Source organism: Sitophilus oryzae, unplaced genomic scaffold (assembly GCF_002938485.1).
Source record: "Sitophilus oryzae breed Bouriz unplaced genomic scaffold, Soryzae_2.0 scaffold_811_pilon_pilon, whole genome shotgun sequence".
Classification (NCBI taxonomy): domain Eukaryota; kingdom Metazoa; phylum Arthropoda; class Insecta; order Coleoptera; family Curculionidae; genus Sitophilus; species Sitophilus oryzae.
The window spans coordinates 995,798-1,023,210 of NW_022147430.1; the positions used below are offsets into that span (position 1 = coordinate 995,798).

Genomic DNA, 27,413 nt, shown 5'->3' on the forward strand with positions numbered 1-27,413 from the left:
TCATGATCTTTTCTGTGACTGAAAAGCCCGTGATGTTATCTCTCTTCCGCACTCCGGACATTCAAAAATCTCATTACTTTGTTGCCTGTTTACTTTTTGGTTGTCGTTATTAACTGAATTTACAATTCTCCTCCATTCCGTTCTATTGTGCGCTATTATAGGTCTACTTCTACACCCTGTATCTCCGAAACGAAGCATTTTAAGGCATAAGTTTATATGAACTTTGTTATTTATGTTTATATACAGAATTTGTTGTCGAATTTTCCGGAATACAGTTCGGACCACAACGTACACTTTTAAAAAATTAAAATCTTATTATCATGTACACTTTCCTGGTGTGAGATAATAATATTTTTAAATAAACCCCAATACTACCGATCTAGGAATAATTTAATACATTTCATTAGAAACGATTCGTACTTTTTTGCAGCTATTCAAAAGCCCTCTAATATAACAACTTCTACTCTCTTTTAGGTTTATGATTCAGATATACCAGTTACCAGTTCTGATACTGCTTCTTGTGGTGTATTTACTAGTTGAAGGAAATGATTTACTCAGTGTAAGTATAAAAATATTAATTTTTTAACTAATAATTACTAATAGATATACTAAGTAATTATACAATTGAACTTCAAGGAAACCATACCTACTAGTCTATGTTTGCGTTGGAGTGTTTTTTAAGGATTTTCTTCTAGAAATATATGTAATAAACAACTAATAGTGTGCGACGGTGCTCTTGGTGGGTAAGAAAGCTGCTGTAGATTATGGAAAACACAAAGCAACTTACGCTTTTATAAAAAATTCTTATACAAATTTTGCACATTTCAGGCATATTTTCAGGCTTTTAAAACAATTTTAAAATATCTGTATAAAATTATTAATATAAAATAGAATAATGTTATATTGGCACTGGTATTATAATTCTCTATTCATAATATTCACCTCTTATCATGTGGAAATTGAAGGATTCTCTCCTCCCTAGTGACCATTCAGCTGTCGATTTGAGGTGCTATGAAGAAGCTTTAATTTCCGTTTTATGTCATTGTTGAAAATTGATTCAATAAACCAAAGATTTATAGAGAGCACGTCTCTCAGTGTACTATAGAAACACAATTGTTATAACGTTACTATTCCTCAAATGTGGCTAACAAGTTTTGATGCATGTTTATTTTACTTAATGCTTAACATAATCGTTCGACGGAGTAATGTGATAAAAATGATATTTCTTTAGATAGTTAATCATAAATGAGAAATAAATATATTTTTATTAATATTTCAAATAAAAGGTAATCATAATTATTAGTGAAGAAATATCCTGCTTAACAGATTCTTCTTCTTAGACCGCCGTTTCCCTTCGGAGGTTAGCGATCCAACTGGCTATGGTGGTGCGTGAAACCGCACCTCTGAAAATTTCGATCGATGTTCTTGCGAACCAACGACGCAGATCCCTAAGCCAGGAGTTTTGCCTTCTTCCCACTGATCTCCTGCACTCAATTTTGCCTTCGGTGACCAGTCTGAGCACGTCGTATCGTTCACCCCTCATGATGTGACCGACGTACTGTAACTTCCTTTCCTTCACTGTTGATAGGAGCTCTTTCTCTTTGCCCATCCGCCTGAGTACCTCCTCATTTGTCACTCTATCAATCCAGGATATACGCAGCATACGACGATACAAGTACATCTCAAAAGCGTTAATGCGGTTTTCCAATGTCTGATTGAGTGTCCAACTCCTGCTCTGAGAGTTAGAGGAATACTGGAAAGATTTAACAACGCAGCATACGGATGCGCAGTTCGAGGCTTAGATCTCGGCTGGAGAAGAGGGTTTTCATGGAAGCATAAGTACGTCTGGCCTGTTCGATCTTCGCTAAAATTTCAGTTTTGGGGTAGCAAGTGTCGTTAACTAGGGCTCCTAGATACTTTATGGCCAATACTTGTTCTACCACCTTGTTGTTAATTCTGAGGACAGTCTTTCCCGGTGTTTTGGAAAATACAACAAGTTTAGTTTTGTTAACATTGATGTGTAATCCGTACTGCATGCTATGTTCAACGATGCGGTCCATCATGTTCTGAAGGTGTAAAATGTTGCCAGCCAGTACGACCGTATCATCTGCGAAGCGAATATTGTTGATCAAGGTACCATTGATTTTGATACCATCTTCAACGCTCTCTAGTGCCTCACGGAATACCGCCCTTCCTAATTGCTACTTCATCAAATGTTCCGCCATCCGCCCTAATCTCTGCAGTCTGGTTCCAGTATAACAGGGTGATAAAGCGCAGGTCCCCCTCATCCACATCGGTGGTTCTAAGAACCTCGGCAAGTTTTTGGTGCGACACACAGTCAAAGGTCTTTCTATAATCTATAAAGCAGCCATATATATCGACGTTCATGTCCCTGCATCGCTGTGTAATAACGTTCAGTGTAAAAAGTGCCTCGCGCGTGCCAACTCCATTCTTAAATCCAAACTGTGTACCATAGACTAATGTCATGTACTAGAGATAGATTGGACACTGATATAAAACAAATAAGTCCATAGAGCCACCTGGTGATCCGGAAGAAACTAATGGAGAGTTTTAGCATAACATAATTTTAGCGTTCCGTTGTTTATTAACGCTAACTAAAACGGTAACGTTATTCAAGAGCAAAATTATTCCTTGTAAAATATAAAATAATAAATATAGACTTGTATATATAGATTTTAATTTTTATTTGATCATTAAAAGTGTAACACATTCAAAACTAAAAATAAAATTATGAAAACATACATTTTAAACACCAACAATAGAGCACGTACCGCCTATTTTTTTGATTTAACAAATAAATTATAATATAGTATAGACTAGTACTTAACTATTACTAAAAATAATATATTACCAACTATGTACTTACTTATTTATGATTAAACATTTTTTTTAGTTTGTTCATAAATGTATTATTTCTAAGATGTCTAAAATGTCTTTAATAAAAATGTTTAGTATCCAGCACGAAAATAATGATCGACTGTAAATATCAAAATGCACAAATGAATAAAAACATAAACTATAAACACAAATCACCGAACTTTCCGGCAAATCAGGAATATCTGAATTAATAATTATTTAAAAATGATTTAAAAATAACTTGACGGATCACCAACATTTTGACAACTAGACCAAAACTAGACCATAGATGGTAGTAAATATAGAGGCTGTCATGTCACCTTCATATATAAATTAGAAACCTGTACTTTAATGTCTTTTGCGCCACCTGGCGATGCGGAAGAAACTAAATTTGTAGTTCCATAAAATTACTATTGAGTGTCTAGGGCCTGCTGTGTATCCCCAACCTGTCCTTCGCATTTGTTGTATATACGGGTATGAATTATGCGGAGGAATACTTTGAGGACATGCGGCATCAGGCTGATTAACCGGTGGTCATCACATTAAGAAGCGTTTGGTTTTTTGGGTAATGGGATAAAAGTGGATTTTAGCCAATCAGTGGGTATCTTGCCGGCTTTGTATATCGAATTTAACAATTCTGTAAGACTCTTAAGGCCCTTGTAATCTGCATCGGCGATTAGCTTTAGGGTTTCCGCGTGGATCTGGTCAGGTCCTACTGCCCTGTTTTTTTTCTGAAGATCTATAGCACATTTGCCTTCTTCCTTAGGACTAGAATCATTGAGATTACTAGCTACGGGTGGTTGATCGGGCCGTGTATCTGCGTAGAGCAACTCAACATACTCCTTCCACCGATCGAGCTTTTCCTCGACGCCTACCAAGATTCTATAGTTAGCATCTCTCAGAATACCTCGACACTGTTTGCGTCCTGTGTTTGTAAATTCTTTGATATTTTTGTAGAGGTTAAACAAATCATGTTTCTTTTGCAATGTCTCCATTTCACTGCACTTGTCTGCTAGCCAACGCTCATTTGCCCGATATTCAGTTCGCACAGCCCTGTTCAGCTCCTTGTACCGTAGAGTGTATCTGGTCCTTCTGCCTTCCGTTATTTTATTATTTCCGTTTATTTTCTGCAAAATAAAACACTAAATTACCACAATACACTAAAACACTTTTACTTTTACACTGGACGCGCGTTTCGCTCAGCAGATGATTAAAACTTTTATTTTTTTTTTCTTTTCTTTTGGACCAAATTGAACTTTTAAACCAACCAAATTTGGACCAACCCATAAGGCTGCGCATCTTCCTATTTCTCCAATCCACGGTCATAACCTTATTGTACACTATAATGTTTACGTTTGTCAAAAAACATATTATCTGAAAATAACCTTGAAAATTACGAGAATATACGTGGAAACTTTTCAAAAACTTTTCAAAACAAATGGTCCTTTATTTTTCGGTTAGAAGCTTGCAGACTAACATAGAACTCAAATCTATCACAGTCTTTTTTTATTGTGTTTCTGATTCCCATATATTATTCTCCCATTGGTACAGAATATACATGGCAGTTTTTTCTTGGAATATAATTTAATTCCATTGATTTTATTTAATTTCTTATAACCTTGTACATGTTTTCCACTTTCTTCTCTTTCAATATATCTATAAATATAAGGATCCAATAATTTCACATTACTTTGCTCATAAATCGTGTAATTTTGTCCGCCCGCAATATTCGGACATTTTACGGCATCACCTATAACATCGTTAACTAATATTCCTCTAGGGGGCGCGCTTCTTGCGTCCGAACCTTTTTATATCAATAAACCCTTTTAATGTTATTGCCTCTTTGCCGGAAGGGAAAGGGCACGTCGTCGTCCCCCTTGCGCGCTTAAGCTTTTTAAAATTTTAATCTCCTATTAAAAGCGATGCGTATTTCATTGAACGTGTAGCGGCAGCCCGTTTTCGTCCGCCGCCATTTTATATAATATTTAGATAACGTTGCAATTTTGTTTACGGTAAGTGCAGCGCGCTTTAGATAATCGTACGTTGTGCGGTGTGTTCCGCAAACGGCATATTTATAGTAATTTTGTCGGCGTTTCCCGTTTATTTATTCCCTTTGGCGTGTGCTATATTAGGAAATGTAGGATGGCTCGGAAAAAATCTGCCTCTAAAATAAAGCGGCTGCAATAACTAAACCAACAGGTTTATAGAGACAGTTTTTTTTTTCTTCTATAATTAATACACTTGTTACGAGCTTTAAATTATTTTTAATTTCAACTCAACATTTTAATTGTAGGGAATATTTCACTCATGTACAAAAAATCCCATATGAAGCGGGTAATTTTCGGCGAAAATTGCCCGCTAAAATCGAAAATTACCCGGCGAAAATTTCCCGCAGAATGCCTAAGTGACTGGGGTTGATGGGGTTGCGTTGGAGGGGTAGTACCTTTTACAAGGATCGGCCGCATCGTGTGTCGTAGATGGTTCTAAGTAACTGGTCCCCACAAGGCACGCAACTCTCATATATGGCTCCTCGCGTCACACCCCGTCCAACTGCATCGGTCTGCAGGCTGAACTATATGAGGGTAACCAGATATGGTGAGGAGATTAATATTGGGCAGCAGCGATATTAAAAGTACTTTTGACGGCATCTACATATCTGACCGGCAAGAGCTACACAGTTGAAGGCGTGGCAAGAACTGCTTTAACGGCTTCAGCACTGCGAGGAGGAAGGAAACGAGAAATCACCTCCACTACACTTCCCAAGAGAACATTATGGCTTCGTTCAATGTAAAATATTCCGGAGTTATAAATAGCTCCCCAATCAGTGGCACTTATGATGTCCAGGGCGGCTAGTAGATCTGTTCTGGGGTACAGGGCTGTCAATGACAGGATTATGGTCCTTAAAATGAATGCACACCCATTCAACATTAATATTGTACAATTGTACGCCCCAACTTCAGAATCAACAGAGGAAATCATTGAATCATTCTACGAGCAACTAGAGACTACTATCAATGATCTGCCCACGAATGAAGTTCTTATTGTGCAGGGAGATATGAATGCGAAAGTTGACGGAACAACCGCCATAGATCAGCAATTTAGAGACGTGGCTGGCCGCTTCGGCTTGGGCAGCAGAAATCTGCGAGGAGAACGAATGCTCCAGTTCTGCCAGGAACACAATCTAAGCCCACGGCCACACAGAAAGCGTTTTTTGCGTTTTTAGCGTGAAGCGTCTTTAGCGACTAAAACAAAATAACAGGATTATATAGGAGTGGCCACACCAAGAGCGTATAGCGTTCGGCGTAAAACGCAAATGCAAACAAATCAGTTTGTTTTCTGTAGCGTCTTTAGCGTTTTTTAAGATGAGACCCCGTCATAGGCGGACCTTATATTTAATAATACAATAAAAATAAATTAAATAGTATGCATTTTTTTCATTTTAGGGTATTATCTAAAAATATTTTTATAAAGAACATCTACTCTTTAGGATTCTATTAAATTCAAAAATTTGAAGGAAATGTTTGAAAAAGTATAGTTTGAAATGTTGAAAAAGTAATAAATTAAAGGAATATTTTCTTACGCGTAAAAAAGAAACAGAAACAAATAGTTTTTGACGGGTAAAAAATAGTTTTTTACGTGTAACAAATAGTTTTTTTACACGTAAAATATATATTTTTTGGGTAAAAGAGTTTTTTACTAGAAACAATAAGTTTTTGACGCGTAAAAAATAGTTTTTTACGTGTAACAAATAGTTTTTTACACGTAAAAAATATTTTTTTTTGCGTAACAAAAGTTGTTTTACCAGAAACAATAAGTTTTTGACGCGTAAAAATTAGTATTTTAAACAAATAGTTTTTTACACATAAAAAAATATTTTTTTTTGCTTAAGAAAGGTTTTCACCCGAATCAATAAGTTTTTGCCGCGTAAAAAAAGAGTTTTTTACGTGTAACAAATAGACTTTTACACGTAACAATTGATTTTATACGCTTAAAAAATAGTTTTCTACCAATAACAAATAGTTTTATACGCGTAAAAAATAGTTTTCTATCAGTAACAAATAGTTTTATACGCGTAAAAAATTGTTTTTTACGTGTAACAGTTTTATTCGCGTAAAATAATAAAAATAGTTTTTTACGTGTAACAAATGTTTTTTTATGCGTAATAATTTGATTCACTTTTACAAAATTTGTATTAAAATATCAATATTTTTGATAAACACATGGACTGCTCACAAATACACGTCGCTTCACTACGTATTTCTAAGCCGTTAACACGTTTCGTTAGAACGAGCTCGTGTGTCAGGGCCGTCTCACTAGCTCGTATGCCACGGCTTTGAATTTTTACTCCCAGCGCGCGTAAAGAATTTTCACTCCAAAATGTTTCATAAATCATGTCCTAAAATTGCATTAGCAACTAGAGATATTTACTATTCTATTATATAATTATAATTATTTATTATATTATATTATAATTATATCAAGTACTAACCACAACACTACAACATAAAAAAACTATAGACATAAAAACTAAAATTCGTAAAATAAATGGTAAATAATAATAATTATTTTTACACACACCACTGGCATTAGCAGTAGATTGTGTTTATCTCCGAATATATGCCCCGGCCCGTCCACAATTTAATTCCAGCATCTTTTATCTTCGTCTCTTCAACGCTAACGGCGCCGATCTCGTCTATCTCTTTCTCACAGGATTGATTGTTGGACGGGCGGGATTCCACGAGCTTGCGACGTTACTAATTGACATATTGATAGAAACTGCAGACCTGCCGTGTCTTTTGCGTGTTTTTAATGGACACAAATCGAAAAAAGCTCTTAAAACGGTAAAATCGCAAAAAGCGCTTAAGACGCAAAAAACGCAAAACGCTAAAAACGCTTTCTGTGTGGCCGTGGGCTAACGATGACAAACACCCTATTTCATCACCATGTCAGGCGACTGTACACTTGGAAGTCTCCTGGGGACCGATACAGAAATCAAATTGACTATATCATAGTTAGATCTCGCTGGAAGTCGTCCATACTAAACTGCAAAACATACCCTGGTGCTGAATGCGAGTCGGATCACCAGCTGCTAGTAATGCAATTTAGATTACGTCTAAAGAATATCCGTAAACCACAAACAAAAGCTGCAATTACGGACGCTACTAAAGAGGTGTTCCAACAGGAAATACAGCAAAAATTAGCTAACGATGTTAATAACATCATGAATATACAAGACCCAGACCTAGAATGGGAAAACGTTAAAAGTCTCATGAAAGAAACAGCAGATTCAGTTATATCCTGAAGATATAACACAAAACGACCCAATAAACACTGGATAACACAAAGAACTCTCGACACAATCGAGGAACGGAAAGAAATAAAAAGGAAAGGGTTAACACAAAATTCTAAAGAAACCTACAGAAGATTGTGCAAGAAGATCCAGGAACAATGCAGACAAGATAAAAATAATTACGTAAGGAAAATCTGCAGTGAAATTGAAGAACACCAAAATTCAAACCAAACACGAGATTTATACAAGACAGTAACTACTCACTCGGAAATTCAAACCTAAAACAACTGCTATCGAGGACGAAAATAGAGAAGTATTGTGGAACAACAAATTGCAACGCAAATTGCAACACATATTGCAACGATGAAAACAATATTGCGAAGAACTATACAAGGACGAAGTAGACGTAGTAAACGAAGTTCAAGTACCTCATATAATAAACGAACTGGAACCAAATATATTGAAGAGTGAAGTGGAAGAGGCCATAACTCACCTCAAATTAAACAAAACCCCAGGAACAGACGGTGTCTCAGCTGAAATGATAAAGTTGATAGGGGAGGAAGGTGTGAAAATAGTACATAACATCTGCAATAAAGTATGGCAGTCTCGACGTTGGCCTAAAGATTGGACAATTCTGCTTTCATCCCAATTCACAAAAAAGGATCCACACAAAAATGCCAGAATTATCGAACAATATCCCTAACGTCACATACAAGCAAGATCTTACTTAGGATAATTGACCGAAGACTTCAGAGGTACTTGACGCCTGAAATACCTCCTGAACAAGCCGGATTCGTGAAAGGAAGAGGCACAAGAGATCAAATATTTAACATACGTCAACTCATAGAGAAATCCCGAGAATTTAATTCGCCTAGGTTCTTGTGTTTTATAGCTACAAGAAGGCTTTCGATTGTGTGAGGTGGAAAAGCCTATGGAGGGTTCTGAGCGAAATGGGAGTTCCGAATCATCTAGTGGCTCTTATTAACAATTTATATGACAATAATACGGCAATTGTCAACCTAGATAACAAAACGTCGGAACCTTTCAAACCTAGAAAAGGGGTACGCCAGGGCTGTATACTGTCACCCAGATTGTTTAATGCCTATGGTGAATACATCATGAGACGTGCTTTGGAGGGCGAGGAAGGAGGAATCCTAGTCAACGGTAAAATCCTAAACAACCTCAGGTACGCGGACGATACCACCCTGATAGCGAAAAGTGAGGAAGAAATGGCCCGGTTGCTGGAAAGAGTTACCATCGAAAGCAATAACCTTGGTCTAGAAATAAACATTGATAAAACCAAACTTATGCTGATTGATAGAAGTGGTGCAGTTCGATTACACAACCTCCTCCCTAATATAGAAAGAGTAGATCAATTTATATACTTAGGGTCTTTAATAACAAATAATGGGGGCTGCGAAGGAGAGATAAGAAGGCGCATAGCTATGGCACGGACGGCTATGATGAGTCTAAGAAAAATATGGACAGATAGGAGCATTACTAAAAACACCAAAAAAAAACCTTGTTCGATCTTTGGTGTTCTCCATATTCCTATACGGGTCTGAGTCATGGACCGTCAAGAGCGCTGATAGACACCGTATAGATCCATTTGAGATGTGGTGCTGGAGGAGAATGCTCCGTATCCCATGGACAGCTCGAAGAACGAACCAGTCAATTCTTAATGAACTCGGCATCACAGATCGATTATCCACTATCTGCCGTAGACGCATCCTGCAATATTTCGGTCATATCACTCGCAGAGGTGAAGACAACCTTGAAAAAATCATAGTAGACCCAGAGGACAATCACCATCGAGATGGCTTGACCAAATAGCAAATATTACAGGTCATCCATTTCAATCAAATCTCCGAGAGGCGGAAGATCGCCAACGATGGAAGATTAAAATCACCAACTGCACATAGCCATAATGTCACGATTCTTCAGACATGAAGAGACGACGAAGAAGAAAAAGTCTAAGTGACAATGACACATTTGTCACTTAGACGTAAATTATTTTTAATAGGTATTCTAAAAATGTCTCGATTTGGAAACGATTCCTTAAGTGCAATTGAAGAAAAAGTTACCGAAAGTAAACCGAAAAACACTATAATTAATCACCAGTATGTATGGAAACAGTTTATGGACTTCCTGTGCTGAATTTCAGAGTCGATATTTGCCTTTTCCGAAATCAAACTCCCGAGGTAATTAAATTCCGATACATATTACAATAGTTCTCCTCCGATTTTTATAGCGCTGTTATGATTTTCCGGGGGAGTGCACATGATTTTAGTTTTATCGGTGTTCAGTTTAAGGCCGAAAGTCTCGTATGCCCAGGTATATGTGTTCAGCATTTCCTGTAATTGCTGTAACGTATTAGCAACTAAAGCGCAGTCATCAGCGTATTGGAGTTCTGTGATAAATTTTATACGTGTTTTTGCCCTGAGTCTCTTTATGTTGAACAGACCGCCGTCCCATACCTATATCTAACACACATTCCTCTTTCCTACAGTTTGTTGTCCACTATAATAGAGAGCGCTGCCATGAATATATTGAATAGGAGAAGAGCTAGGACACATCCCTGCCTAACTCCTGTATTTGTCAGGAAGGGATCGCTCAGTGATCCATGATGTGACACTCTCGAGTTGTTATAGAGGCTTTTACACACAGTAAGAAATTTGTTGGGCACTCCGAACTTTTGCATAATTGCCCAAAGTGCATCTCTGTTTACAGAGTCGAAGGCTTTCGTGAGGTCGATGAATGCAACATACAGTACTCTGCTGTTCCTTTACCTTTTCCTGTAGTTGGCGGACGGAGAATATTGAATCAACGGTACCGCGGTTGGTGCAAAAGCCCGTTTGCGATTCTGGGAGGATTTTTTCTATATGTGGGTGAAGACGGTTTGACATAATTTTTGCGAGAACTTTTCCTCCAATAACCAGTAGTGAAATTCCTCGGTAGTTTTCGCAATCTGATGCCTTCCCATATGACATCGAAGAGAGCCTTAAGATGACCAATAAGTTATTCACTTGCACACTTATAGATTTCCGGTGAAATCGCGTCACAGCCAGCCGATTTGTTGTTTTGAAGTTGTTTTATGGAGGCCTTTATTTCCTGTTCCGTTATTGGGATATCTAATACATCGATGCTGTTATACTGAGGTATTGTGTTTAGTGCTTGCATATTGGGGATGATGTCTTGGTTAAGGGCATGGCTGTAATACTCTTTCCAGCGATTTCTGATTTGCTCTTCCTCTTTTAGAAGTTCACCGTTTTGTGCCTTGATTGGGCAGCTTACGTTCTTAGTTTGGCCTTATACTTCTTTTACAGCCTCGAAGAATTTACGATAGTCGTGATACGCGGCGCACTCTTGAATCTGATTTGCTTTTTGTGACCACCAGCTACCCTTTAGTTGGCGCAGGCTTCTTCGAAGCGTGTTGTTGGCTGATTTAAAGTTGTCCACCGGCCTTGGATTGTGTGGATTTGCAGTGACTGCTTGATGTACTCTATGCTTTTGTTCCAACAAAGCCTGTATATGTGGTTGATTTTCGTTAAACCAGTCTGGTTGTTTCCTTTTGTTAGATTTTCCCAGTACTTCTACGTTGGTATTATAAATCGCATCCCTCAATTGTGCCCAGCCTTGTTCAGCTTCCGAGATTGAGGTTATCGGTGGAAGTGCTTCTCTGATGGCTTCCCGGAGGGCGTTAGCGGTGTCGTTGTTCGTTAGACTCCGTACGTTGAATCTGGTCATGTTGTTTTGCTTTTTGCAGTGTGGATATTTGGGTTTTAATTGAAGTTTCATTTTCGAAACTACAAGTCGGTGGTCAGTACGACATTCGGCATCTATTCTGGCTTTCGTAAGTTTGACATCTTTCAGATGCTTCCTTCGAACGATGACGTGGTCCAATTGATGCCAGTGGCCTGATCTGGGATGTTTCCTTTAAACTTATCTTTCAGCTTGAACCATGTATTGGTGATGCAAAGATTGTACTCTGTGCATGTTGTTAGCAAACGTTCACCATTGCTATTTACGTTTCCCATTCCATGTTTTCCCAATACGTCTGGCCATATTTCTTGCTGATTACCGACTCGGGCATTAAAGTCACCAAGCAAGATGATTCGGGTGGGAGCGTAGGCACTAATGATATTGAAGTAAGTTTTATCTGATATGGGGTACCTTTGGGTCATGAAATGTTCGGAGACTCCAATGGGCACTTCTGTTAAACTGGTGGCGATTTCGTTTTTGACTGCAATGCCTATGCCATGAATTCTACTGTGTGTGGCAGGGTGATCCTTCCAAAAGAAGGTGTAATGCTCCTCAGTCAGACTACCTTCATCTGCAAAGGGGGTTTCGCTAAGAGCGGCAACAACTTAGCCGGTGGAGTTCCTGTGAGACCAGAGCAGTTCTTCTTTCTGATCGATTAGAGTTTGTCCTGTCCAGGAGAGTGCGGACGTTCCACGCCGCAAACGTGAAACATTGACGCTGCTGAGAGTTCTCCAATGATACGCTCGAGTAGGCACCCCCTCCCGGAGATCCGATCGAGGGGGTATTTTACCTCCGGACGATGATTTTGTCCCACTCGATTGTTCCATCTTTGATGAGTGTTAGCTGCGTAAAAGGGTTCAACTGTGACGGTTACGCTGCCGCACAGTTTGGCTGCAACTGTAGCACGGGATGGCTATGGCACAGTGAGGACTGAGACGATAGTTCCCTTGTGCTACGTGGCCGGGTAGGAGTAGTCTACTTCTCCTCTTTCTCAGAAAGATGGTAGGTCTGAGGGTTGTATAGCTTTATACCGCCTATACTCGGACGTCAGTGCCTCGTTTGTGTAAACAGGGTGCTCCACGTGAAGGTGAGGTTGACTTTTGGATAAGTTAGGCTATATGTATTGCTTCAATACACTTCTTACACCCCAAATACACCTTGCACCCCAATAATAGATCTATAAATTCGCGGAAAGTTACTTATATCCCCCTTCCCATACAATCTACAATCAATAAATATTTGAAATATTAAATATCTTCAATGTAAAACTTTGAAAAAACTCAAAATATAAGATAATTTAAGTATTATAATCTATACCAATATATAAAATCGTTAAGGGGCTGACATACTGATTAATCACGATCCTGCTCAAACCACTCAATGTAAGAAGCTCAATTTTGGCATACAGATTGATTCTAGGGTTTAGAGGTACGATAAGAAGGGATTTTTCGAAATTCCAGTTCCAAGAGGGTGAAACCACCCCTCAATAAGTACAATATTTTTTATTTAAAAACGGTCAAGTTTCCGGAAAAACTCTTACACACGTATATTTTATTTTGTTTTTTTACATATTTTAAGATTTTTTAAAAATGTATACAGGGTGTTTCAAAAAATCTGGTCATAGATTAATCACGATCCTGCTTAAAGCGCTTGACGTAAAAAGCTGATTTTTGGAAAACAGATTGACTTTAGGGTGTAGAGGTTCGATAAGAAGGGATTTTTCGAAACTCGAATTCTAAGGGGGTGAAACTATCCCTCAAATATTAAAATACTTTTTATTTAAAAACCGGTGAGTTTTTCGGAAAAACTCTTAAACACGTATATTTTATTTTATTGTTTTACATATTTTAAGATATTTTATAAATTTATACAGGGTGTTTCATAAAATATGACCATTGAGTAATCACGATTCTGCTTAAACTGCTTGACGTTTAAAGCTGATTTTTGACAAACGGATTGACTGTGGGGTGTAGAGGTTCGATAAGGAGGGGTTTCTCGAATCTCAAATCCAAGACGGTGAAAACACCCCTCAAATATTACAATATTTGTATAAAACGGTTGGTCTTTCAGGAAAACTCTTGGGCAAGCATAATTTATTTGTTTTTTTACATATTTTGAAATTTTTTAGAAAATCATACAGGGTGTTCCAAAAAGTTGGGTAATTGATTAACCACGATTCTGCTTAAACTGCTTGACGTAAAAAGCTTATTTTTGGCAAACCGATTTTTCGAAAGTCAAATTCCAAGGAGATGAAACTATCCCTCAAATATTACCAAGTTATATAATAATATCGTCATATTGTTTTTTCTCATGCTGACATAAATGTGACAAAATTTTATACAGTTTGTATGTTAATGGAAATTCTTGCTTTGCTTTATCATCACCATTACAAATGATTAATTCGACTCGAACAAAGTCGCTGTTACACGCTAGTCGCTTATAAACAGCGACCAAATTGGTATACTTTAGTCTGCTGTAAAGTATCTGCATACAGTACAAAGAATTTGCTATCTGCATTTTTTGACCTCAAAAAGTTGATTTCGTTACTCCTATTTGCAAGGGGCGCCACATGCATATTTTTTTAACTGGTTGGAAGAGTAAAGGTTGATTATCACTATACTTTCCGTTTCCATTCCATATTCGTTCCGTATTTTTATTGTATTGACGCTGTACGTAAGCTTCCGTTCCATATCAGTTCCATACTTTTTATTGTACAATTTATATCATTACGAAAGTTTTATTTTAAAAATGTTGTATATTTTGAAAATGGTAATAGATTTAATTACGAGGCGAAAGAATAAATAAATATCAGCAAAATTTTAACAGAGCCCTGGTACACATGTAAGAACTTGATAACGCTGTTTCCGTCCGCCAAAAAAATGTATGGAAGGAAAGGATATGGAACGGAAGGGAAACGGAACGGAAAGTGTGCATTGTCCTATTCATTTACATGATATAAAATTTTATGTAAACGGAAAGGAAACGGAAGGTAGCTGATATGGAAGGTATAGAATCAACCTTAATAACTGTTCGTCCCTACCAGTATAAAAATTCCAAGTAAAAAAATATACATTTCCGCCGTTTTTTACGTAAAAGGGTCTGTGATAAAAATCGCTACCAATAATGGTTCTTGAGATATTTGGAATCGAAATAATCAATACATGTCGACATTGACAAAAATTGAACATGATGAACTCGATAGTTAATCAGATTCAGTTGACTGTATGATGAGCCATAACTCAAGAAAAGGGGACACTAAGGGGGGAAGAGATTTAAAATTTCGCGATTTAAAAAATTCGTAGAAAATTTATATATCAATAATTCAGAAAACTTAAATATATTTTAGCAATACAGACCCAATCCAGAATGGCCCCAAGAACTAAACAACTTTTTATTAGATGTTCAACGGCACAAGAATGACTTTGCGTTCATAAGGAATGTTGCTGCAAAAAGAAAAAATTACGAAAAACAATATGCTGAAAATAAACTTCTCCTGAATGAAGATCTTGTAATTATATAATAAATAAAATATTCGCCCAGTCAAATTAGAAAAATCGGTGGAAAAAATCCCACAGCTTTAATGGCAAAAATAGCTTTAAATGATTTCTCTAGACTTGGGCTGATATGTGTCAAAAGTAGCCAAAGATAGACGATGAGCTCGAGGAGTGGGGAGGAGTAAAATGTCAATTTTTTCACTTTTTTGCTTATATCTCGGAAACTATGACATCTGCCGAAAAACCGAGCGAAAAACGCTCTATACAGGGTGAGTTTCCTATGATGTTCTCTATGGGTATCTCGGAAACTACAGGAGATAGAGAGTCGGTTAAATGGGGAAAGAATTGCAGTTTTGTGAGGTCATAAATATGCACCTTTCGGATTTTTGAAAAAGTTCATGACTTACTAGATATTTCGAAAAAAAAATTTTGGCTATTTTAAAAATTGTCCCTCTAATTCCATTATAATCTATTTTAGACACAAAGATAAGAATTGCCTATAACTCAGTAATTTTTTGAAAAAAGCATATTATAGCTTATATCGCTGAAAAGCTTAAAAAATTGCATTTTTTATGAAGTTATGGCCAACTATGGTCTATTTAAAAAAAACTTATGTTTGTGTAATAATTCACTATTATTTTATAAATGTATGTAGAACTTGGAAAATAAGTTCGTCATAATAATGCTTTTATTTATTCACTATTCTAATAAACAATATGCATTCCTTCGGAAACTCTCTATTTATTTATCTAGTAATGCTAAAACACTCTATTTTAAAGTCGATTAGAGAAAATAGTATGATTCATTGGCAAGTAATGTAAACATTTACGATCCGGTAAAATTGTGATGTAAGAGGAGGCTTAGCTTTCCTACGGCGGTTCAGTAGTAGACTGGCCAGCCGGCTGTTGTGTTGTGTTTTGTCATAGAGCTGATATTTGGGGGTTGAGAGTCTTTTGACTATAAACGTTGCAAGTACTGTAAGGCAACGGGTCGTTTGACCGGAAGAAAACCTCTGGTGACGTCTTTCCTTCGAGGTTGGTCTGGAGAGTTTGAGGTCTCCCTTGTCTTGTCGATTGACACGATGCGGCGTTGGGGTAGAGAGACTAGTGAGGTACCCCAATTAGCTTATTCGATTGGGATGCGAATCTGTTTAGCGGCAGAGTTGCGTCCGGGAGAAGCCCCTATACTATTTCAAGTGACACTAGCTAGTTGTTGAAGATTATTAACCAATATATAACCGAATGATATTTGAATTAGATGGAAAATATGGAATGGGATATATTGAATAGAATATATCAGTGGCTAGGGGGCGGAGTACCCCCGGGGGAGTCTTACTATTTAACTATTAATTTTATCCAGATCAGTAAATGTTTGTTTTGTTATTTTCATGTACAATGAGAGAGTGCTTGCCAATGACCAACTAAATGGATATTTGAGCAAAGCAGTATAATTCAATATTAAATTGTTCAAATAAAAGTTTAGATTTAGTAATTTGTAATCTCCCAGCTATAGTCAAGAGATGTAATGAGCCTTTTATCAAAGATAAGGAAGACCTTTTTCACCCAACTTTAGAGATTGAAATAAAGATAAATAATAGTTTTAAAGCATGCCCTCAAAATGTAGATTCATATTACAATTTTAAAAAAGCAATTTTTTTCGGTCTATATACAACACTTCGTGAAACCGACTGGAATTGTTTACTCAGTGTAGCTAAGGTGGAACAAGCAGTTGATATATTTTATGATATTTTATATACAACCATCGATACATATGTTCCAAAAAACAAAAACAATAAATATCAGTACCCGCCATTGTTCACTCCGGAAATTATAATAGACATTAAAGCAAAAAATCGTAATCACAGATTATACAAAAAAACGAAAATTCCTCAATGTTTAACGGATTTTAAAGTTCTAAGGACGAAAGTTAAAAAAGATATTAAGATAGCATACAGAAGGTACATTCAGAATGTTAAGCAAAATATGCAACGGGATCCTAAGGAATTCTGGAGTTTCATAAAGTCAAAAAAAAAAGAAAACAACAAATGATATCCCATGTGAAATGATTCTAGGAAATGATACCTTCGCAGGTGGTTTCAACATGTATTATTATTTATTTTGTTTCTTTAATATATTATGTACATAATGTCGGTTTTGATTCTTTTAATTACACAAAAATATAAAACAAAATAAATGAACAGAAATCATTATCCATGTTAACAAATAACTTGCGCAGTCAAGGTGTGATTTATGTGAACCCATCCCGTCTAAAATTTATAAAACCACAGTATATACTAAAAGCTATACTTAACACTTCAAAAATCATGGGGATATCGAACTTCTTCAACGCTATTTGAAAGGAAAACGCGCAATAAAAAGAAATGTGTTTGTACGGATTTGGAATATGCCATTCGATTTAGTATCCAAATTTATGCAGGGCATAGTTTGGAAACCATAAGTCTGGTCTTGAAAAAATTGACAATTAACTCCTCCCCACTCCTCCAGTTCATCGTCTATCTTCGGGGACTTTTGACACATATCAGCCCAAGTCTAGCGAAATCGTTAATTTTTCAAAATATTAATTCAAAACTGTGGGAATTTTTTCCACCGATGGGTCTTTTTTTAACTAATTTGACTGGGGTATACAGGGTTGTTCACCACATACGACACGGAGTATTGTAGCTAAACGATTAGATTTTTACAAATTGTAAGTTTTGGGTTCGTTGAAGGATTATTAGAGCTACAAATTAAAAATATTTTTACAAGATACAGAGTGTCCCAAATAAATAAAAAATATCAAAGTTGTATTTTTTTAAATGGAACACGCTATATATTATTACATTTTTAGTTTCTACGATTAAAATAAAGGTAAATTTGATTAAGGTTCATTATACTTAAACCTTACCGTTTTTGAAATATTTTCAATTTTGTGAAATTGCAGTATAAATTTTAAGGCTTCATTTCTCCGAGGGTATCAAAGTTTTTAATACTAAATATTTACCGAAGTTTATTTATTGATCAGTTATTGTGTTGCAATAATAAAAAGTTTACTACCTTATACAGAGTGTCTAAAAATTTATTTTAAATAATTACTAGCTTTAAACGGCAATAACTTGTTTAATTTAAATGGAACATCCTGTATATTTTATGAGAATCAGATGCACAATTTAACTGTCTATCAAATTGTATTATACCACTTCTTACCTATTCCTTCAAGTTTTCGTAGAAAATGCATTTTCTTATAATTTAGACCTCATTTATCAATATACCCATGGAATATTGACATTTTAGATTGTTTTTAAAACAACAAATGTACAAAATGTACAGGCTAGTAATACTATCGTTTTTAGTAAAACGATAATATTACTAGCTCATTTGTATGCAAAAAGAAAACTATTTAAATCTTTATAAAAGAGTATACCATTAATTAAATATACCACCAGTATTTCCGCCCAAATACTAATTAACTACATACTTAATTGTGTTCGTTAATAAATTATTCTAAATAAATGTGGATTTGAATCAGAAATCAATATATTAGTTATGAAATGAACGTCTCTGTTGTTATAAATAAGCATTTGTCAAAAAATTAAATATCATTTTTAAGGTGTTACTTTTTACCACACTGTCTAATACACATACATAATTCAGTTTTTTAGTATTTGGAGCAATTATTATTAATCAACGCAGTCAATTAATGTAGTTTGAATACTGGAATCATATTAACTGGTCCTCTTTAACAAATATTTTAACAGTTTTTTTTTATTTTTTAATGAAATAAACAAACTACATCAACAATATTAGTATCTGTACTCTTTAAAAATTTGCTACATCTTTAAAAATAATCTAAAATGTCAGTATTCCATGGGTATATTGATAAATGAGTTCTAAGTTACAAGAAAATGCATTTTCTACGGAAACTTGAAGAGATAGGTAAAAAATGGTATAATACAATTTGATAGACAATTAGATTGTGCATCTGATTCTCATAAAATATACAGAGTGTTCTATTTAAATTAAACAAGTTATTGCCGTTTAAATCTAGTAATAATTTAAAATAAATTTTTAGACACTCTGTATAAGGTAGTAAAGTTTTTATTATTGCAACACAATAACTGATCAATAAATAAACTTTAGTAAATATTTAGTATAAAAAACTTTGATACCCTCGGAGAAATGAAGCCTTAAAATTTATACTGCAATTTCACAAAATTGAAAATATTTCAAAAACGGTAAGGTTTAAGTCTAATAAACCTTAATCAAATTTACCTTTATTTTAATCGTAGAAACTAAAAATGTAATAATATATAGGGTGTTCCGTTTAAAAAAATATAACTTTGATATTTTTTATTTATTTGGGACACTCTGTATCTTGTAAAAATATTTTTAAATTGTAGCTCTAATAGTCCTTGAACGAACCCAAAACTTACAATTTGTAAAAATCTGGTCGTTTAGTTACAATACTCCGTGTCGTATGTGGTGAACAACCATGTATAATAAAGTACTCAAAACAATTATCGCATATTTTCTAAAAAAAAAATTAATTTGAAAAACAAGACACTTTGACTTACGGTTATAAATAGTTTGAATACTGTGAAGGAAAATTCGAAACAATAAGCTTTCGCGTTGCCCTGTTATTTTTAGTCGGTCGACTATTTAGTTGCAAAAATGAAAACAATACTTACTTAAGGAGCCGATCGGCCGACTAGTTGATTGCCTGTGAGCGCGGCCCCATAAGGATATATTGGTTACAAATATGCCACTAAGTCGTCGGCCGATTAAAAATTGCCTGTCAGCGCATAGCAGTCTACGCATAGCAGTCAATGTCAGCATCGTAGACTGCTATGCGCTGACGTCATTTTGTCAGCGCATAGCAGTCAATGCAATCAAACATTGGGCGGATCGGCTCCATAAGAATGTATTGTAGTGTAACAACCCAAATTCGTCAACAAAGTTGAAGAGGTAATATTTTGGCCAACTGTATAACAAGAAATTTAAAAGTAAGAAAGGAACCTACGTTGTGTTAAATATTTTTTTATTGTGATTACCTCGGATGCGCCTCGACAGAAGCAATATTTTGGGAAATTTGAGGAGAATAGGTTGTGTAAATAAAACGCGAAATTTGTAAATAGCCCTACTTATTTTATTAAATGAAATGAAAGGAGTGCCGTACTCTACCTGGAATTCACATGTAAAAGAGCACGGCAGAGAAAACCATGATCACTATTCCAGAGAATCTAACTATGCTGTCCTGAACTTTAATAAAAGAGAAAGAATAATATAGAAACTGTCCTCATACCTAGGTTTATAGTTTAATACATTCAAAACATGCCACATTTATATCGTTCAAAACTGAAGAGTATTTTGTTAGTTTAACGGGTCCCCACCCGTAGGTACGAAGTCCCTTGTTGCGGAATCGACGCTAAAGTTGAAGGTTTGGTGCCAATATCTTATGATTTAATAAATTGTAAGTTATTCTATGAATTATTTTATTTATTGTTTATGTTTGCCCTTATGCGAGCTAAGATATTCGCCCATGCAAGGTCGAAAATTGTTAGTACACTCAACAAGGCTCTTATTCTCACAAACCACAAACATCGGCACGAAGGAACAGTAAACGATTTTATTTAGATTACTTTTAAACTGAAATTATTTACAGCATAAATAGATTCCATTAAATGCATACACATGTTATATATTGTCTTTGTCAGATCAAATAAATAAGGAAAAGCTTTAGAACAGAATTACAACAAGAAAACAAAATAATATGAATTAGTTAACATTAGTTAAATAATGAGAAAATATTTACTTTACCTTTAATAACATTCTTTGTCACAAAACTCAAGAACCAAAATAATATCAATGCGTCTCGAACGGTAGTCTAGAAGCTATTATCTAACAAACATCACCTCTGTTCGTCGCCTGATTTCCCTCTCCCTAGTTTGTGAATAATATTTTAAAAATCAATAATTTTGTTTATGTATACAGAGTGTCTTAAAAATGAATGTTTTGAATTTAAATAAATATGTCTATTTTTAAATAGGCGGTTCATCTCAGTATTGTTTTCACTTTTGCAATAAATAGCCGGCCGACTAAAAATTACATGTCAGTGCGTACCCTAATTAATTATCTTTAAAAAACTCACAAGAGAAAGGCAGAAAAATGCATGCTTTATTAAGAAATGTGTATTAATTACTTTTATTTAAATATGCGATAATTGTTTTGAGTAGTGTATTTATGAATGATCTAATTACTAAATCTCAATTTGTAAATTATAGGAAGATGACTCGCTTCAACGAGATTATCAAAAACCTACGCAATATGAACAGAAGAAAAAACACAATAAGGGATTAGCCAGTCTTAACCGGGATACGTCATTTGATTTTGATGAAAAGTAAATATAATCAAAGTAATACTAATCCTTAATTATTATTTCATAGTTTTTAATTTTAAATTATCTGTTTATACAAAATGTATACATTTACCCAAAATAATCTAAAACAATGCGGTTCCATTTCAGTTAACGTTTTTTTAATTTCTTTTTTAAATATTTTTAAACTTTCAATTTTTTTTAATTTTAGAGGTAGCTTGTTAAAACACTTAATACACATATACTCAGGGTTCCTTTCAGTTAGTTGAAGGCGATGTATGGGATACAAACTTCCCCTAGGAGATGCAAGACCTTGTCGTTGGTGGGGAAGCTCCTGGTCAGGTGCTGGATGAATCTCCTCTAGTACTTTTGCTCGGTCCAAGAAGCATCTCATTGTCTTGTCCCTGGCTGTAGTGTCGTGGCCAGGGAATTGCACCAAGACATATAACGATGCCGGACGGGGCTACCCCTGTCCGTCATACCAGGGGTCATACCCTCTACTGACTATGGTCATGTCTCGCGGGTAGAGGGTGTGTCTTGGCTTAATCGCCTGGACCAAGAGAAAACAACCTCACCAAAAACCTAAATCCTACGATAGCGGGACCAGGTCAAAGGGATGCGTGGCTAGCTAGAGGCCATTCTTCAACCTTGGGGCATCAGAGGGCACCCCTTTGTATTTACTTCTGCATGCGGGGTTCTGTAGAAGTGGACCGACTATCCCTAGCGACTCGTGGGACCACTATGAGATCTAGTATTAAAAACACCACCAATAAAGCTGTGGGGAAGCCTCCTTACGACACTGGGAACATTACAAAAAATGAAAGTTGCAAGGGACCAAATCCAAAGGAAACTACAGGGGGGTGGCTGATACTTGCTTGGGATCATCCTCCACAAGTGGCACACAAGCTACCGCCTTCTCCAGCAAGAGTCAGGAGCCTACCTCTAGACCCAATAAGCGACATAAGCTATCGTTTCGTCTACCCGCCCTGGGTCAACCAGGCGGGCTAGACGATTCTCTGAAAGTAGGTCTTAGCGGAGCAGAAGCAGGGAGATACTTCCAACTGCTCCACGAAGGACTTGCTCCAGAGGAAGCAAAAGCGAAAACACTCCTCCGAAAAGGGGAGAGTAAAGAAACCAAGAAACAACTTGACTCATCTCCATCAAAGGGCAAGAGAGGGAGCGAGAACCTCTTCTCCGACAGGGAGAGAAAAAAGCCAGGATGGAAAGCCGTCCAACACCGGGAGGCAAGCGGGGACGTATCACCACCTTTGCCGCTAGTGCTGGACAAGTGAAAATGGCGGTGCTGCCAAAGGATTTCCCAGAGATTGCTCTGACCACCGACCAGCAAACGTCTCTAGAAGAGGCTATATTGGACGACGTAGTGGCGATCGGATCGCAATACGATGATCTACAAAATGTGGATCAGCTGCGTTTTGCGGGGATACACTTTCGGGTGGGCATGATCCTCATAGGTTGTGTGTCTCAAGAATCGGCGAATTGGTTGGTGGAAATCGCACCTAAGCTTAAAAATTGGCAGGGGCCGGAACTGGTTGCAGTGAAGGGAGAAAACATCCCTAAAGGGGCGGCCATAACGGTCTTTCTGCCGAGGAGCAAGGGAAAAGACACCACCTACCTGCTGAGCCTTATCCAAGGTCAGAACTTCAAGGTAAGGACATCGAGTTGGCGAGTCATCAACTCGAGGGAGGAGTGTCATGGTCAGGTCCTCACAATAGGAATTGACCTCAAATCCAAGGGGGCAATAGAGAAAGAGGGACATATCCTCTATTATAGATACGGGACAACACCGGTATCAGGTCTAAGGAGAGACCAAGTTAACGAGGTGGAGAAAATGGAGACAGATCCTCCAGCCTCCACCTGACGGGTTTCTCAGCCGGAGGCAAGCTTCTCGACTGTGAATAGCTGCACGGAGGACCAAACTCCAACCGTGGAAGGGTATGTAATCTCGGAGGAAGAACTGTTGTCAGAGGAGGATGGGAAATACCCTGTCCCCTCTACGACAGGAATATGATGGGTTATAGATTGTGTGATGACTCAAGGAAGGGGGGCACGATAGATTCCACATTCTACGTGGGATACAAAAGATAGTCCGCTCTTGGGCATATTGATCTTTATTTTGCGCTTGAAATAAACCTTTGTTTTTATATACAAATATTAGACATTCGTATACATGCATATAATGCATGTTTTATTATTCTAGCAATATCTTGTGTCTTTTCCAATTTTATGTTAGTAATTATTTTAAATAGTTTTCAATAATCTCCAAGTCACCTGGGACTTTAGGGACTCATGCACTATGCACTATTCAATAATCTCTCTCTCTCTCTCTCTCTCTCTCTCTCTCTCTCTCTCTCTCTCTCTCTCTCTCTCTCTCTCTCTCTGTCTTTATTCCTACAAAAGGAATGTAGTGGTCAGGTGATGTGTGAGGTGGTTTGTCTCCATAATTGCCTGTCTTGTGCTTCATGTACAAGCGTGTGGCGTGTGCAGTGGCTTGTGGGTGATTTTTGATAGTTGGTCTATCCATCGGGAGGGCGAGCGGCCTCTTGGTCTTCTTCCCGGAAACTTGCCTTGACTGTGTGACTGTATAGAAGTTGAGAGGCGTTTTATGATGTTCAGTTCTTGGATTATGGATTCATTGGTTCGTCGGGCAGTCCAGGGAATTCTGAGCATTCGTCGCCAACAGTACATCTCAGTTGCGTCATTTTTTTTTCATTTCTGACTGTCTCATGGTCCAGGACTCGGGGCCATACATTAATATAGAAAATATTAGGCAGTGAACAAGCCTTTTTTTTAAGTGTTTAGATATGTTTTTGTCTGGCCATATCTTTGAGAGTTTTCGCACTACCACTCTTGTCATTTCACATCTTCTTCTTATTTCCTCTTCTAACGATCCCGTGTTGTTTATAAGTGACCCAAGATATATATATTGACTTACAACCTCAAAACGACCAATGCTCACTACATCAGGTTTGTTGTTGTTTTGCCTGTCGATATTCAATAATACCCAACAATATTTCTTAATGAATTTATTATTGTAATGTATTACTGTAATTTTAATTCAACAAATATACCTTCTTAATTAACATTTTTTTCCATTGCTCCTTGCTTAAATTTCTAGCACTCATTGCTTTTGTTATATATTCTTGGATCTTCCACGCTTTCCCAGGTTTTGGGGTGTCCATCGCATAACTTATTTTGGAAACCTGGTATCATCCATTCTCATGGCCGTGCCATACAAGTTATTTGCATTCGATGTTGGTTGCCAAAGATCTCTCAATTCATATCATCTGCCAGATTTCTTTGTTTCGAACTGTATCTCTTCGGGAAATTCCTAAAATTCTTCTGTAGGCATCCATTTCTACCGCTTCCAGTTTTCTTCGGTTGGCTTTCGTTGTTTTCCAAGTCTCACTATAGAGTAGACTGCTCTTTACATTTTTTAATCTCGTTACCATCTTTACCTTTTGTATCAAATATCACTCCTAGATAGGTATAGCCCCACAAGAATGATTTTGTTAAACAAATCTTATTCTGTTATGGATTAAAATATTTCAGTTGTATTCATATATTTTAAGTTCCATATTATGTAAAAACCAATATACCCTTATCTTTCAGATATAGCAAATTTATTCACAGCCCAATAAGGCTGAGAAGAGGGTTAGATGTAAAAGTAGCTCACGACAGTTCATTGGGCGAGATAAAAAGACCTGGCAGAAAAATTCCAAACAATGAAAATATACTTATCGTAGATAAAAATGCGAAACTGTCTGGCTTGACTGACAGCGAAAATAATGAGCAAAAAATAAAAAGAGATGTTGAAATAAATATTAAGGTAATGCTCTATATAAATTTATTTGAGATTAGCTAGTTATTAATCATTAACTTAACTAAGTGATTTAACTAATAAAATATTGAATATGAATTTTTATTTTTGCACAATATTCATCGATAAAAATAATGCCCCAGACTTTTTTGTGTCAACCTTGTGATATTACAATCGATATAGCATTTGTCATTTGTTCTTGAATTTTTTGCTTATATTTCGATTCTACAATATATCCCCGGATGGTCTTTATAAGAGGGTTCTCGGTCTACCCCTCCTTTTTCCACCTATTTCACGTTTCATTATCCTACTAGGAATTCTTGCTTCAGCCATTCTTTCAATGTGTCCCAGCCATCTCAGTCTTTGTGCTCTTGCTACCCCCGTTAAACTTGGTGCCCGATATAGTTGCTTTAATTTGGCTTTAATTTACCTCGCAATTAGTGGAATAAATTAGTGGTTTCAATTAGTGTAGAAGTTTGTTCCTTCAATTTCATTGTAAGCATTCAGAACTTCACAATTAAACGTTTGCGAGAAATGTAATTTTGGCCTATGATTATTTTCCGTCAAGAGAAATAATTATTGCGGTTAGAAATCAAAAGTTGATTGTTTTATAAGCTAAATATTAGACCACGGTCACACAGAAAACGTTTTTTGCGTTTTTAACGTGAAGCGTCTTTAGCGACTAAAACAAAATAATAGGATTATACAGTAGGGTGGATCGAAAAATCGATGTTTTGAAAATCGTTTTGGAATACTACGCAAAAGTTGCCAATTGGTATTAGAAAACTAATATCTATTTATAGTTTTTCAATTTTTTTTCATCTTCTGCCCTCTACCGGGCTTTAAAAAAAGTAAAAAATACAAAATTATAAAATTTTGATTTTTAGCCAAAATTTCAGGTAATAAGTAATTTTTGTAATTAGAAATAATATATCTTATTGAAATATGACATTTTAACCCCCCTACTCAGTGTAACCTATGTACCAAGGCCAAACATTTTTTTTTATAAATACCCAAATATTTACACACTTTAACAAAGAGTTAAAAATGTGTCGAGCAGAGCACTTAGAGCAGTTTTCCGCTTGTTTAACAATATTTTATGTATTCAGTATTGTTAAAAAACCGAACTCACCACGGGGAGGTAACTGATCGGCGAGTTTCATCCCACCCTCCCTCATCCATTTATTTTTGCTTACTTATTGATTGTAGCCTTTTTGACTCTTTTTTTATAAATACCCAAATATTTAACACTTTAACAAAGAGTTAAAATTGTGTCGAGCAGAGCACTTAGAGCAGTTTTTCGCTTGTTTAACAATATTTTATGTATTCAGTATTGTTAAACAACCGAACTCACCACGGGGAAGTAACTGCTCGGCGAGTTTCATCCCACCCTCCCTCATCCATTTATTTTTGCTCACTTATTGATTGTAGTCTTTTTTGACTCAAATTATGGCTTAATTTTGCCCTAATTTATTTTTGTCTTTATAAAACTCTCTCTTTTGTATGCCTACAACTGATAAAGATGCTTTGGTTACAAGTTTTACGTGTCTCTCTACTGAGTATAACAGGGAAATGCAGCGATGTCGATGATTGTTTCAGAAGAACTAAAGATCATATTTTTCAAATCATCTACTTCCAAAGTTTGGAGCAATGGGGGACAAGTTATTTAATTTTTTTGCCAATCAATTAGATCAACATGGTCATCTGCGTCAAAATTAATTTGTGGGATGATAAAAGGTCGGATATTGCGTATTGATTGTCTTGAGTTTTGCATTTAGAATGC

General features: G+C 36.3%; 1 protein-coding gene across 4 annotated transcripts in view; it reads left to right on the forward strand.

The window, feature by feature from the left end:
* LOC115889163 (putative uncharacterized protein DDB_G0282133) overlaps positions 1-27,413 on the forward strand; it is a 157,884-nt gene that overhangs the window by 44,559 nt on the left and 85,912 nt on the right. For all 4 annotated transcript variants that reach the window (XM_030909109.1, XM_030909110.1, XM_030909112.1 and 1 more), the window contains exons 2-5: positions 475-559; positions 15,276-15,437; positions 21,701-21,816; positions 25,423-25,639. In XM_030909109.1, coding sequence (XP_030764969.1) covers positions 479-559; positions 15,276-15,437; positions 21,701-21,816; positions 25,423-25,639 — 576 coding nt within the window. In that variant the 5' untranslated portion in view covers positions 475-478. The remainder of the gene's footprint in view (positions 1-474; positions 560-15,275; positions 15,438-21,700; positions 21,817-25,422; positions 25,640-27,413) is intronic.